The sequence below is a fragment of the Capsicum annuum genome, chromosome 9 (assembly GCF_002878395.1).
Source record: "Capsicum annuum cultivar UCD-10X-F1 chromosome 9, UCD10Xv1.1, whole genome shotgun sequence".
Lineage (NCBI taxonomy): Eukaryota > Viridiplantae > Streptophyta > Magnoliopsida > Solanales > Solanaceae > Capsicum > Capsicum annuum.
Genome location: NC_061119.1, coordinates 217,049,829 through 217,065,091, shown reverse-complemented (window position 1 = coordinate 217,065,091; position 15,263 = coordinate 217,049,829). Strand labels below are relative to the sequence as shown.

The 15,263-nt window shown below is 34.4% G+C and overlaps 2 protein-coding genes and 1 non-coding gene across 4 annotated transcripts; 1 reads left to right on the top strand and 2 right to left on the bottom strand.

The window, feature by feature from the left end:
* Positions 1-4,277, bottom strand: LOC107840899 (protein LURP-one-related 6). 2 transcript variants are annotated; one of them, XM_016684845.2, is made up of 4 exons: positions 3,433-4,264; positions 2,205-2,453; positions 751-932; positions 1-409 (listed from the first exon to the last, which is right to left on the bottom strand). In XM_016684845.2, the coding sequence occupies exons 1-3, from the start codon at positions 3,649-3,651 to the stop codon at positions 789-791; spliced, it is 612 nt and encodes a 203-aa protein (XP_016540331.2). In that variant the 5' UTR covers positions 3,652-4,264; the 3' UTR covers positions 1-409; positions 751-788. The 2 variants fall into 2 exon arrangements, with proteins under 2 accessions (XP_016540331.2, XP_016540330.2); XM_016684844.2 differs by having other exon boundaries at positions 1-932; positions 3,433-4,277.
* A 2,421-nt stretch (positions 4,278-6,698) lies between these two features.
* On the top strand, positions 6,699-6,780 carry TRNAS-GCU. The gene has a single exon. It is a non-coding gene; the product is annotated as a tRNA-Ser (tRNA).
* A 1,052-nt stretch (positions 6,781-7,832) lies between these two features.
* On the bottom strand, positions 7,833-12,505 carry LOC107840900 (RING-box protein 1a). Its single transcript, XM_016684846.2, has 5 exons — positions 12,068-12,505; positions 10,054-10,104; positions 9,871-9,930; positions 8,217-8,288; positions 7,833-8,130 (listed from the first exon to the last, which is right to left on the bottom strand). Exons 1-5 carry the CDS (start codon positions 12,195-12,197, stop codon positions 8,093-8,095), a joined length of 351 nt encoding a protein of 116 aa, XP_016540332.1. The 5' UTR covers positions 12,198-12,505; the 3' UTR covers positions 7,833-8,092.
* Positions 12,506-15,263: the final 2,758 nt, after the last annotated feature.

Genomic DNA, 15,263 nt, shown 5'->3' with positions numbered 1-15,263 from the left:
TAATTGAATGCATCAAGTAATTTAAAGATTGTAGTGAAACCATATTCTCATCAATTCTAATTGATGAAGATGATTACAAGAATCTCTCATATAACTTTAGGAATAACTAATAAGTAGTCACTATTTTCTTATTTGCCACTAGATATATAGAAAATGATTAATTATTTAGTACTTTGTAATGTCAACTATACAAGCGCTCATGAACAGAGTTATCTGATACTTGTAGGAGGTAGCAGGTATTCTGTGAAATTAGTTGAGATGTACATAAGTTGACCCAACAAAACAATTACGACAACTACAACATATCCAGTATAATTTCACAAAGTGAGGTTTGAAAAGGATAGAATGTATCCTGACCTTATCTTTACCTCAGAGGTAGAGAGGTTGTTCTCGATAAATCCTCTGGTACCTGTAGGAGGTAGCAGGTATTTCGTGAAGTTAGTCAAGATGTACACAAGTTGATCCAACAAAACAATTACAACAACTACAACATATCCAGTATAATCCCACAAAGTGGGGTCTGGGAAGGATGGTATGTACACAGACCTTTCCTCTACCTTAGAGGCAGAGAGGTTGTTCCCGATAAACCCTCTGGTGGTACCTGCAGGAGGTAGCAGGTATTCCGGTGAAATTAATCGAGATGTACACAAACTGACCCAACAAAACAATTACAACAACTACAACACATTCAGCATAATCCCACAGGGTGGAATCTGAAAAACGTAGAATGTACGCATATCTTATCTCTACCTCAAAAACAGAGAGGTTGTTTCCGATAAACTCGAACGTCAGCATTTTGTAGATCCATCGTATAGGTAGTCAAGAATAGCAATAACTCCAATAACAAAGGCTTGATCAACTCCTGCCTTAATAGTAACAATATACACATCTTTGCTTGGCATCACTTGTTGAACCTCTTTTCTACTTCCAACCTGCATTATTACACCATGAATATCACTTTACTATTCATAAAAGGATTCAACTTATGAGTTTAAGTTATATATATCGTCAGTATCTTCATGTCAACTTTTATATGTTGTAGCTAGTAACATATCTTATTTTCAAGATTATATAAAGATTTACATGTAGATATCTTTTAGGTGAGTGGACTTATATCTATCGGGATAAAACACTTTTCGAGTAAAATAGTCTAACGCAAAATAAAAATTTGTTCGCGTTCGTAGTTGCAATACAAGGGATGATTTTGGAAACTAAATTTAGTTAGGTTCCAAAATAAGACATGGAATTTGTGTGTATATATGTATGTGTTCTTGATATTTAGACCATATACAATGTGTTTAGTTCAATCCACAAATGAAATGTCATGTTCTTAAAATACCAAAAGATGATTTTTTTTTCCTATCTAACTCGAATCTTGATGGATAAAATTACTTGAATCTTGATGGATAAAATTAGTTGATATATGTGATGGTGGAAAGCAAAATGCATGTCGAATTTAATGAAGGGGAATCTTGGAGCAACTGGTGAAGTTGCTGTCATGTGATCAGGAGATCACGGGTTCAAACCTTAGAAACAGCCTCTTGCAGAAATGCAAGGTAAGACTGCGTACAATACACCCTTGTGGTGGGGCCATTCTCTGGACCAGTGGCGGAGCCAGACTTTTGGTTAAAGGTGTTCATATTTTCCCTTGGGCAAAGAACTGTTTAAAAAACAAAGCTAGACTATGCTTCTTTAGCTTGTCAAGGGTGTACAACAACATGTATATAACCATAAATATTTATATTTAACCTATATACTCGAAAAAAAATTCCGACGAAGGGTGTTTGTCTGACCACCCTTCGTTGGCTGTGGCTCCGCCACTGCTCCGGACTCTGTGCATAGCGGGAGCTTTAGTGCACCGGACTGTACTTTTTACTCTAATATCTTGTTTGATTTGATCATGTGATAAAGGAATGAGGAACCAATACATTATGTTGGGAAGTTGCATTTTGATGTTTGTTTTTTCAAGTTCTTGAAACAAACAAAGAACTTGAGCCGAGGGTCTATCGAAACAATCTTTCTTTTTACCCCGTATAATGTTTGCTTACACATGCACACCGTTCTCCAAACCCTACTCGTGGGACTATACACTCGATATATATATATATATATATATATGTTGTTGAAAGTATCGAAAACCGAAAAATTAATATATATGAAAGAGATATCACCATTCAACATGAAAATTGAAATTAGTTAATTACCTTTGCAATAACATTGCCATTGGAGTCAACAATGCTACAAGCTCTATCAGGAAAACAACCAGCAATCTGAAAATTCTTCTGATTTTTGTAATCATTTGATTCAATAGAAACTTTGATTGGCATTTTCTTGAAAAAACAAGAATTATTATTTGGCTCTTTCAAACAAAATACCAATTTTTCACAACCTTCAAAATCTTTACTATAACCCCTCCATTTCTTTTGCATGCTTAGTGCTTCAATTACTCCACCCTGAAAATTCAATGTATGAATCATAAGTAAACCTACATACGCGAATTCAAGATTTAAAGTCGGTTATACTTAAATCTACTAAATTTATTATAAAGTAAAGCATCTAGTACCTTGAACTATGACCAAATTTGCTACGACACACTCCAACTTTATGAGGGTCCTATTAATCCCTGACAGTGGCGGAATCAGGATTTTTAACATGGGGGTTCACAAGTGAACATACGAACTAACCGAAGGGGTTCGACATCTATTATATATACATAGAAAATAATTTTAACCACGTATATATAGTATAATTTTCTGTTGAAGTGGGTTCGGATGAACTCCCCTATTCCAAGTGTAGCTCCGCCATTGCTCCCTGAACTAAATTTTAGCATATTTTTATCGATCTTTTTAGTTGACGTGGTACCTTTTGTCAACTTTTTTAGCTAACGTGACACCTTTGACGTGGACCTCATTTTATGTAATAAAGGTGTCATGTCACATAAAAGGGTGACAAAAATGCGCTAAAATTGAGTTCAGGAGGGCCACAGAACCCCTGTGTGAAGTTGGAGTATGTCGTAGCTATTTTGAACATAATTTAGGGGTACTGGATGCTTTTTTCTTTATTATATGAACATGCATTTTGAACTTTTTTCTGAATGACTTTTAACTTCTAGGCACTTAAAGTATACATAACATCTTTTATAAGCTATAAGATTACCTAAACGATAACTACATGTTTATTGTACGCATATTCATGAAATGTGTACGTATAAAATATCACCTAGTGAGAACATGCATACAACAACAATATACCCTGTGTGATCTGGGAAGGATAAAGTATACACAAAATCTTATCTTTTACCTTGTGAGGTAGAGATCAAGACTGTTTCCAATCGACCCTCGGCTCAAGAAAAACTAGTGAAAACATGCATGCATGATATATAATTGAAAACATATGAATATATTACTTTGTACTAACAAATGTTAAATGTACCTTTTTTCTAATAAGAAGCAAATCATGACCATCACCATCTTTAAGAATAACTTCATTTTTTTTACCAAGAATCCCACATCCATCAACTTTGAAAACAACATTTTCTGTATAATTATTTGTAACTATAAATCCACCACCATTCACAACAGGTGGACGACTTCTTACTACAAGAACAACCTCAGAATTTGAACAATACACCTTACTAACAACAACAGCCATATTATTTGAGTTTTATTTAAGACGAGGGGGTTGCTCGGAATTCAGATGGTAAGAACCCTCAACTTCTAACGATGAGATTGTAAGTTCGAGTTATCAAGGAAGTGATAAGGTGGAAAAGAGGGGGTTGCTCAGAGGTTGTCAGTTGGAGTTTTCAAGGGAGCGATAAGGCGGGAGGTCCTAGCTAGGGAAAACAAGGTTGATTGTGGAAAAGACAAGAGGGGGTTGCTCGGAATTCGGATGGTAAGCACCCTCAACTTCCAACAATGAGGTTGTCAGTTCGAGTTATCAAGGGAGTGATAAGGTGGGCGGAGCTCCTAGCTAGGGACAAAAAAAAGTTGATTGTGGAAAAGATAAGAGGGGTTTGCTCGGAATTTGGACGGTAGCCACCCTCAACTTCCAACAATGAAGTTGTGAGTTTGAGTTATCAAGGGAGTGATAAGGTGGGAGCTCCTAGCTAGGAAAAAAAAAGGTTGATTGTGGAAAAGATAAGAGGGGGTTGCTCGGAATTCAGATGGTAAGCACCCTCAACTTCTAATAACGAGGCTGTGAGTTCGACTTATCAAGAAAGCGATAAGATGGGAGCTCCTAGCTAGGGAGAAAAAAATTTGATTGTGGAAATTGATGTTGGAATAAAAATTGAGATAGTGTGTGTATTTATAGGTTATAATATGTAAAAAGTGACTATTGCAAAAATCAAAGTTTTGGTAGAGTCTTGTTTGACTTATTGTATCAACTTCAAGAATCTTCTTGACTATAACATGTAGTAGTTTGAAAGTTTGTATAGCTTGCACCTTACCCTATTAAAAGAACAATAATAAAATTTGAGACGGATAAATTCTGTAGCTAAATATTAAAATTTCTCGCTAATTTTATCTAGCGATTGTTGCATTATTTAATGCAACTTGTGGTAATTGGCGCACGGTATCATCAAATAATATTCAGACTAAGTTATACAAAAAAATTATACTATATATTTTTATGCGAAATAAAATATGAAATAAATATGTGTATTAGCAATTTATACAAGGATAAAACTATTTAAAGACAAGAATGCACTTAGAGTAAGTAGTTATGTATAACAAAACTCTTTTCATTAACAATAATCACAGCATATATAACATCAATTTCTTCATTATTAATCTCCATATAAACAATTTTTTACAATATAATCTCGAAATAACTAGTATGTGAATCAAACTCTAGTCCTTCATATTTTTAATCAGAGGTTTCAAGTTTGAGACTTGTTGACTACGTAGTCGTCTTTGTTAAGAAAATGTTTTACAGCCCAATGTAGAACTTTTCGATGCGAATCTGAATTTAACCGAGACGGACAATTATTGATACTGGACACTAGGTGAGAAAACCAAAGAAAATGAACCAAACAAGTCATGATGTTAACTATTTTAATTAATTGAATATCTTTTACAATCAATTTCAAAAAGGAATATGTTTTACTTTTCCATCCTTTCTTTCTCATATTACTAATAATTGAATACAAGCAACATATTCAAAAAGGGTACTTTTCTTTTTTCTATGTTAACCTTATAATAGTAGTTTAACTATAATGAATGTCTTTTACAAGCAATTCAATAAAGAGTAATTGACCACCAAAGGATGTAATGCAACGGATGGAACTGTTCCTTCCTTAATCAGAGATCTCGGACTTGATTCCTGAATATGAAAAATTCCTTGGTAGAGAATACTTTCCCCAAATGAGTCCTACGCAATGAGAATCCGAATTAATCGGACTCCAAAAAATAAAAATAAAGAGTACTTGAACCTTTTTGAAGTTTGGTTGCCTAATTACTTGCATAAGGGAATCTCTTGTTGAAAAATAGACCATCTACATTTTTTATTTTACTTGTGTGCTTTATATTTCTTCAATAGGGGTAGACTTTATTGGTAGTATAGAATCTTTTTGACTTTTGAGGATCTAGAGTTAATTATTTGAACAAAATAAAGCATGTAAATTAAGAAGCATTAATGATCTTACTCTACATATTTTTATGTAAAAATTGGTTCTATTATTCAATTGAACTCATTATATTTCCATCAAATTATGTATATATATGCAATAAAAATATTAAAGTGTATACATATCTGATATATGAAGTCATCTCTGGTTATAATATTAAGAATAACCATATGTGCACTAATTGTCATTAGTGGAAAAAGATGATTCTAAATTCTTTGATAATTGAATAATAATAATCTTTATAGAACTCTCGAAGGTATGGAGGATGTGAAACAGGGTAGACGAATAGTAGGAAGACTTTGTTTTGTTATTCGTGCCAGTAGTCATAGTGTCAGTCTTATTTCAGAGTGTGTTAGCATTTGTCGTATTACTTGGCGATAGTTTTGTGTGTTATTATATGGTGTGTTTGTACCTATTACTTCTTGCTCCCTTACTATTTTTTAAATTGCTAGACTGTTTTTGTTTTGATAAGGGGAGCCTTGGAGTAATTGGTAAAAGTTGCTGCCATGTGGTTGGGAGGTCACGGGTTCACGCCTTGGAAATAGCCTCTGGCAGAATGTAAGGTAAGGTTGCGCACAATAGATCCTTGTGGTCGAACCCTTTCCCGAACCCTGCCCATAGCCTTGGAGATAGCATCTGACAAAAATGAAGGTAAAGTTGCGTACAATAGATCCTTGTGGTCGAACCATTTCCCGGACCCTGCGCATAGCCTTGGAAACAGCCTCTGGCAACAACGCAAGGTCAAACTGTGTACAATAGATCCTTGTGATTAGGCCCTTCCTCAGACCCTGCGCATAACGGAAACTTTAGTGCACCAGACTATCCTTTTTTTAATTGTTTTTATCTCGAGTTGGGGATCTATCGGAAACAACCTTTCTACCTCACCTTTGAGGTAGTGATATAGACTGCGTACACTTATACCCTCCCTGATATGACCTCACTTTGTGGTAATATACTGAGTAAGTTGTTGTTGTTATTTACAGAATCCTCCCATTTTTTGAGGTGGGGGGGGAAGGGTAGTGGGTAGATAAAAATGTTATATATCAAAGTATATGTTTAGATTGCAACAAGAGTCGCTTTGGCCGAGTGGTTAAGGCGTGTGCCTGCTAAGTACATGGGGTTTCCCCGCGAGAGTTCGAATCTCTCAGGCGACGTTTTTTTTTTTTTTTTTTTTTTCCATACTACGGTAAGACTTCATGAATAATACTCATTTGCCAAATAGAGTATACCTTCAATTACATTCTGTTTTGTGCGTTTTTGTTTCTTTTTTTTTTCATACTACGGTAAGACGTCATGAATAATAGACTCATTTGTCAAATAGAGTATACCTTCAATTACATGCTTTTTTGTGCATGGTGTTACCTACAGTAGGTGTGGATCCTACGGTAAGAAGTCATGAATAATAGACTCGTTTGCCAAATAGAGTATACCTTCAATTACATGTTTTTCTGTGCCTGGTGTTACCTGCAGTAAATGTGAATGCTACGGTAAGACGTCATGGTTAATAGACTCGTTTGCCAAATAGAGTATGCCTTCAATTACAGTTTTTTTGTGCCTGATATTACATACGGTAGTACATCATGAATAATAGATTTGTTTGCCAAATAGAGTATGGCTTCAATTACATGATTTTTGTGAATGCTAAGATAAGACGTACTCCTTGTCAAACAAAATATTCCTTCAATTACATGTTTTTTTGTGCTTGGTGTTACATACGGTAGTACATCATGAATAATAGACTTGTTTGCCAAATAGAGTACGTCTTCAATTACATGCTTTTTGGCGAATGCACGGTAAAACGTCATGAATAGTTTGCCTCGATTGCTAAATAGAATATGCCTTCAATTACATGATTTTTTTGTACTTGTCGTTGCCTATGGTAGGACGTCATGGATAATCGACTCATTTGTCAAATGGAGTATGCCTTCAATTACATGCTTTTCTGTGCATGTTGTTACCCTACGGTAGACGTCATGAACAATCGACTTGACTTCAATTACATGCTTTTTTGTGCATGTTACCTACGATAGAATGTCATGAATAATCAACTCATCCGCCAGGCAGAGTGTCACTTAGTCTTCCCTCTCTCTCTTGTATTGTTTACTCGATAGAGAAAATTCCGCGCACATAATTAAAGGAGGCATAGAAGCAAGACTCACACCTGAAACGGGAATTACCAAAGCTAATGATAAAGAGGTAAAAACACTTCCCAGAATCGGTTTCTTTCATTCCTAAATCGATGACCAATAGTATCATCGCCAAATTCGTCAAAGATGATTCTATTTCTACAGAATTAGCATGAGACATTACTTTGGATATTCTAAAACAGACATGCGACAATTAAAAACATAGTTCAAGTCATTACTTTGCATATTTGCAGAGCAAAAAAGAAAGGAACATAAGGCGGCAGCAGAATTGATCGTTGTTCTGAAACTCCTCCCATCCACTGTACACCAACAGTAAATTCTAGTGACCATACTTCTGAAACTCCCACTCGCTGTTATCTGAAAGATGAGGCGGGTTATACATTGATTAGCAGGTAACATACAATGGCGGCTAACTTTAGCTGAGATGGCAATATACAACTTACCAAGAGGGCATACTTGACGAGTCTTGAGCCACCTACTGATGCAATGGAAGTGGAATGCATGGTTACAAACCCCTGCAAAGATCAGAAGATATCACGAAAAAAGAAAAATGATCTCCCAATAAAAGATCGATATCCATATCCAAAATGGTGTAAACAAGTAAATTCTTCACAGAAGAATATATTTGACACCTTCTGTACCTTGTCAAGAGTATCTTATTTGCTGTCTTCCAGAATTTTCGGCAAACGGTGTCACGATTTTTTATATAACCAGCTTAGAAGGGAAATAACAAACTCAAAGTAACGCCAATTGGCAAGCACCAATTACATGATCCAAAAACATGTGCAATAAAGCTGGAGAAATCCAATGTAATTCTAAACCTTGACGGAAAGGTACGATTTGAAGATCCTTCTACCTTTTTGTGACTAACGCCTTATCAGTATCCACCTCACAGTTGTAACACTATAACTATTACAGTAGACTCCACTAAAGCACATCAATCAAATAATTATAAGCAACAGTCGTGTAACTGCAGAATAATATTTGGCTTTAGACTACAAACTTGAACAAAAATGTAACATGTTTGTCAACTTGGAAACATACAAATGGATAACAAGACGAATGGTGTAAAGTTTAATACCATCAACACATGGCTTGCATATCTTGAGTTACCACAGATCTCAATTTTTGACCAAATAGCAGGAAGGAGGTTATTTTTCCTACCCACACAATCTTATTGTAGAAGGTGACAAGTAAAATCCCATTTAAAACAGACACAATCACTCTTGACTAAAATTAGAAAATACAAGAAAGTGGCGAACCACACTCGTAACAAAGAGTACCCTCATTCAAGAATGAAAAGAACAATATCCCAAGCTTGTAATCCTATGTTCCAGACAAGATGCTCATTATTACTGTACTACTACTTGCACAAGGGCATGGCTGCCAATTATCTATTTCTGTAGCAGCCTTCAACCACCACCCTCCCCAAAACAAAATCTGAGGAAAGCAATATCCTCAAAAAAAGAAAAGAGGTTTTCTCCAAAACATGACCACACAAGTTTTTTTTTTTTTTTTAACTTTTTTTTTTTTGAGGATCAAAAGAAGAACTAGGAAACATGCTTAAATCACCATTCTCTCCCCTATTAAGAAGTAACTACATGATTTCCTACTTCATCCCTACTGTAGTGATATACTGATACTGGTTTTTTCTATTCACCTATCTTCATGGTAAAAGGGAGGACTGCAATGCGCAGGCACGGAACTCTAAACCTAACAATTTTCAAACATCATAACACAATTGACAGAACACTTATCATCTATTCCAATAACGTCCACCCAATTAAGGGACAACAAATGCCTAAACACTAGGAATAAGGGAAATCTACTTTTACTAGCACTGAATTAATCACTTGATAATAACTGATGGCCATTGGCACAGAGACATCCTTCTAATTATCTCAACAATTGAGCAAAATCAAGTAGTTTTCATCTAGACAAAATCTATGGCGTCAAATAGTAATAAACATAAGATGCAGAAAACTGATAAAAGTTGATTACTCTGCAAATTAATTCCATAAAACGCATAAAAACTGAGGCAAGTTGACAAACTACAATGTTAAATCGATATTCTCGCACATAACAAGAGCTACATACCCCAAGCAACTGTGCATTCCTCACTTGTTGCGCTAGCTTGATTAGCTTGACACTCGATACCTAATCAGAATTAGCATAAAACTTAAATCAATTATTAAGAGGATAAAAGATTTCATCATGATATCATATCAAAGAAAAGGAAACATTGAATTGAACATCATTGAAAAGAGAACCAAAACTCACAGAGATCCATGATGTGATTCCTACAGATGGCACAATTATCTACCACAATATCTGCAACAAGAAATCACAAGATTGATTAAAAGAATCAGAATGATCGGCCATATGCGATTCGGATGATGTGCATGTGAAGGAAATCAAATATGCACGCAAACACCAAAAAAAATACAGTAATTGCATATTATGTGTAACACAAAATCATGGATTACAGAACTGCTCTTACATTTATAATATATTTTAATGTGAACGTAAGAGGGTAATATGATGTAACAATAAGTACAACAAGAATAGCTAACACTCAAATATAAACATAGAGGGAAAATTGTCTGTAAACAGAACATATATTATCAAACCCCCTCCTAAGAGCATTACAAACAACTGCAAATTCCAGTGAATGTTGCTTTCTAATTCCTCCTACTGGGTATGTTGTTGTTGTGGTGGTTGTTGTTTGTTTGTTTCTAATTCTAATTCCCAGATAGCAACAAGCGCAGGCAACAAAACAATATTACCATTAGTACATAATTGACTTTAGATTTTTGGAGCGATATTCACCAATAATTTCATGTAAGCCAAAATACATAGAGCTGCTGTTTGCGAATCAAAAACCATACAAGCATCCATCAGTCATCTAATTTTTCGGCAGCGAGCACAGGTATATTCACTAACTTTGCCTCAAAAAAGAAGTTCATATAGTTTAAAGTTCCTAACCATATATACAACAACAACATACCTAGTGTAGTCCCGGAAAGTGGGTCTGAGAGTAGATTGTACGTATAGCTTACCCCTACCTTGACAGGTAGGGAGGTTCCACTAGACCCTCAGCTCAAGAAAAACAGTCCAAAGCAGTCCCCCAAAAAAAGTAACTGAAGCAGTCCCGAAAACAGTTCATGTAAGCTCATGTCCTTGATAAGCTGAGAACATAAATATACATATACCTTACCCCTACCTTGCCAGGTAGAGAGGTTCCAATAGACCCTCAGCTCAAGAAAAACAGTCCAAAGCGGTCCAAAAAAAGAAGTAACTGAAGCAGTCCCAAAAACGGTTCATGTAAGGTCATGTCCTTGATAAGCTGAAAATATAAATATATATACACGCACCTCGACAAATATTCACACTAATTTCACAACAATATCCACAAAAACTAGCAAGCAGATTACTGCTCCATGATCACTGCATTCCAATACTCAAAAATCATCAACAAATCACTAAAATCTACATCAAAAAGTATGTATTTGAACAACGACCAAATTAACTGGGGTTCGAAATAAGCTGAAACTACACCATATATATACATACTACCACTCATCTCAACTAATTCCACGGGATTCCCAACCACAAATTCACACTAATTTCACAACAATATCCAAAAAATCTAGCAAGAACAATACTACTCCACGATCATCGCATTCCGATGCTTTAAAAAGACCAACAAAATCACTAAATTCTACATCAAAAAAAAACATATATAACAATGACAATGTAATTAACAATTCACTGCTACCTACTAACCACCTTCTACCCTAATCTGTATCCTCCACACCCTCCTGTCTAAGGTTATATCCTCGATAAGCTAAAACTACACCATATATATATATATACTACGACAACTAATATGAACAGACAGCTAGACAAAGCAATAAGCACTGCTAACATAAAGCAATAAGCACTGCTAACATACATGCACGCCCTAATCAGCAAAATCACCAAATTCCACATCAAAAAACATGTATCCGAACCTTCTACCCTAATCAGTGTCCTCCACACCCTACAATCTCAGCAAGCTGAAACTGCACCACATATATACATAATTGCGCACACCTCAGCTAATTCCACGCGATTCCTAAACACAATTCAACACTAAAATCAACAACAATATCAAATAACCAAACAAGCACAATACAACTTCCCCATCATCGCATTCTAATACTCAAAAATCATAAACAAATACATCAAAATCAACATCAAAAAATACGTAATCGAACGACGATGAAATCAACTAGGGTTACAAAAAATTTACCCCAAGCCCAAAGCGAAACAGCATTCCACTTTTTGATCTCAAATCGCTTCGCCTTTTTAGTAGATGTTCCAGCTCCGGTAGAACCTTCGCCGGCGGGAACCATCGGAACATCGGTATCCGGTGACGCCATTGAAAATTTTACTTTTAATTTTTTTTTTTGAAAATTAATTTTGTACTGAATTTATAGAATGAAAGAGGTAAATATATGGATAAGTTAATGGGCTTTGGATTGGGCTTGAGATGAATTGGGCTTCAATGGAAGCCCGTTTGAATAAGGAGTTTTAGCCTACTTTTTGGGACCAATTGCCAAATTTCTCTACAATGGAGCTACTTTAGAGGGGACGTTATAGGTTTGGTTGCTCTATTGAAAATATTAAATAATCGTGAGCTACTATTTTGGGTGATTCATAAAAGGAGAAGTTATATATTTGATCGTTCGATTGAAAATATTAAATATTCGTGAGCTTTTATTTCGGGTGATTCATAAAAGGGGAAGTTATATATTTGGTCCCTCAATTAAAAATATTAAATAATCGTGAATTATTTTTTTGGGTGATTCATAAAGGAAAAGTTATATGTTTGATCGCTTGATTAAAAATATTAAATTTTTTTGAGCTACTGTTTTGATGATTCATAAAAGAGCAAGTTATATGTTTGGTCACTCAATTAAAAATATTAAATATTCGTGAGCTACTTTATAGGGTGATTCGTAAAAGAAAAAAGTCGTATGTTTGGTTGTTTGATTGAAAATATTAAATATTTGTGAGCTACTATTTTAGGTGATTCATAAAAAGAAAAATTATATGTTTGATCACTCGATTGAAAATATTAAATATTCGTGAGCTACTTTTTGGGGTGATTCATAAAAGGAGAAGTCATATGCTTGGTCGCTCGATTGAAAATTTTGAATATTCATGAGCTACTGTTTTGGGTGATTCATAAAAGGGGGAGCTATTTGTTTGGCCGCTCGATTGAAAATATTAAATGTTTGTGAGCTACTTTTTTGGGTGATGCATAAAAAGGAAATTTATATGTTTGGTCACTTGATCGAAAATATTAAATATTCGTGAGCTATTTTTTTGGGTGATTCATAAAAGGGGAAGTTATATGTTTGGCCGCTCGATTGAAAATATTGAATGTTCGTGAGCTACTTTTTTGGGTGATGCATAAAAAGGAAAGTTATATGTTTGGTCGTTTGATCGAAAATATTAAATATTCGCGACCTATTTTTTTGGGTGATTCATTAAAGGGGAAGTTATATGTGTTGGTTGCTCGATTGAAAATATTAAATATTCATAAGCTACTTTATAGGGTGATTCGTAAAAGAAAAAAATTATATATTTGGTCCCTTGATTGAAAATTTAAATAATCATGAGCTACTTTTTAGGATGATTCATAAAAGAGGAAGTTATAGGTTTGGTCGCTCGATTGAAAATATTAAATAATCTTGAGCTACTTTTTAGGATGATACATAAAAAGGGAAGTTATATGTTTGGTCGCTCCATTGAAAATATTAAATATTTGTGAGCTACTATTTCGGGTGATTCATCAAAGGAAAAGTTATATGTTTGGCCGCTCGATTGAAAATATAAAATGTTCGTGGGCTACTCTTTTGGTGTCATAAAAGGGGAAGTTATATGTTTGGTCGCTCCATTAAAAATATTAAATATTCGCAAGCTGTGTTTTTGGGTGATTCATAAAAGAGGAAGTTATACGTTTGGTCGCTAATTGAAAATATTAAATATTCGAGACCTACTATTTTAGGTGATTTGAAAAAAGGAAGTTATATATTTGGTCGCTCAATTGAAAATAAAGGAAATTCGACTTCTATTATACATACATAACAAATAATTTTAGTCATATACAACATCAATAACATACCCAATGCATTCCCACATAATGGGGTCGTCTGAGGAGGGTAGAGTGTACGCAGACCATATCACTACCCAGTGGCGGATCCACCTTGTAATCAGGGGGTTCATCCAAACCCCCTTCGACGGAAAAGTATACTATTTTTACACGATCAAAAATATTTTTATGTATATATAGTAGATGTTGAACCCCCTTTGACTAGTCGGTATGTTAACTTCTGAACCCCCTCAATGAAAATCCTGGCTCCGCCACTGCCACTACCTCAGGTGAAGTAGAGAGGTTGTTTCCGATAAACTCCCCGACTTACAAATACAAATAATATAATTTTTCACCGAGCAGGTTCGGCCTCGCTCCATGCTAGCTCTACCCCCTGAATTTATATCAATGAAATCTCATCATACATACATAACGAATAATCTTATGCATTTCTCCACCAAAGAGGATTTTTTTTAAGGAGAAACTATACGCTTTACAAAATATGTCAAATATCATTTAAGCATGTAACTTATTTTCTCTATTTTTATTTTTAACAAAAAAATATTTTTCAAAATTTTTGACCAGTCGAACACAAACAAATAAAATAAAAAGTCCCCACCACCCTCAAAGAGATATGTTTTGGTCAGAGAATCATGTTTTGAAAATTGTGTTGTACCTAACATTATTTTGGATTAGTCACGAAAGCTACAACAACTATTATATTAGACAAAATATATTGAATTATTTCCATGCATTATATGCATACATAAATTAATATTATTGTCAGGCAATTGGGTTAATTAATATAAGTTGGTTAATATATTTACTAAATATTAATAATATTTATAAATTAAGTGATTATATTAAATCCCATTTTTTTTTTATACAAAAGAATAGCTTTATCAACATTATTTTACCACCAAACGCATTAACTATTTCAGAATCGTCTCTTCAGATTTAACAATCTATACAATATCACACTTATCCTCTTTATTCTGATTTTTATTTAATAATAATTTTATTAACATATTTATTGTATTTCTAAATATTGATGAGTTTTCGCTAACTAATATTTTTTTATTTTTTTTATTTGACAAATAATTCAAATTCATTATTAATTGGAAGCATCGTCGTGTTACATGTGTTTCTTCAAGTGTGGAGCCAATGGAGGGAACATTTTGATTTAGCGACGAAACATGTACACATGTATATAAATTGTGTTTGTTCTTTTTTTTTTGGAATTTTTTTTTTTTTTTTTTTCGAAAATATGGCCAGACAAAAATTATTATGTTCTCGATTGAATAAAATGGTTCAATTTTCTACTTTCATATAAGGTCGAAAAATGAAT

What these genes read in the sequence shown, in the direction of transcription:
- LOC107840899 (XM_016684844.2), bottom strand. Translation starts at nt 3,651, where the DNA reads ATGGCTGTTGTTGTTAGTAAGGTGTATTGTTCAAATTCTGAGGTTGTT. An exon ending in TGCTTCTTATTAGAAAAAAG is followed by an intron (nt 2,454 to 3,432) that starts GTACATTTAACA and finishes TTGAATTTTCAG; the next exon opens with GGTGGAGTAATTGAAGCACT. An exon ending in ATGGCAATGTTATTGCAAAG is followed by an intron (nt 933 to 2,204) that starts GTAATTAACTAA and finishes GTAATAATGCAG; the next exon opens with GTTGGAAGTAGAAAAGAGGT.
- LOC107840900 (XM_016684846.2), bottom strand. Translation starts at nt 12,197, where the DNA reads ATGGCGTCACCGGATACCGATGTTCCGATGGTTCCCGCCGGCGAAGGT. An exon ending in GAATCACATCATGGATCTCT is followed by an intron (nt 9,931 to 10,053) that starts GTGAGTTTTGGT and finishes AATTCTGATTAG; the next exon opens with GTATCGAGTGTCAAGCTAAT. An exon ending in TCGTCAAGTATGCCCTCTTG is followed by an intron (nt 8,131 to 8,216) that starts GTAAGTTGTATA and finishes CTCATCTTTCAG; the next exon opens with ATAACAGCGAGTGGGAGTTT.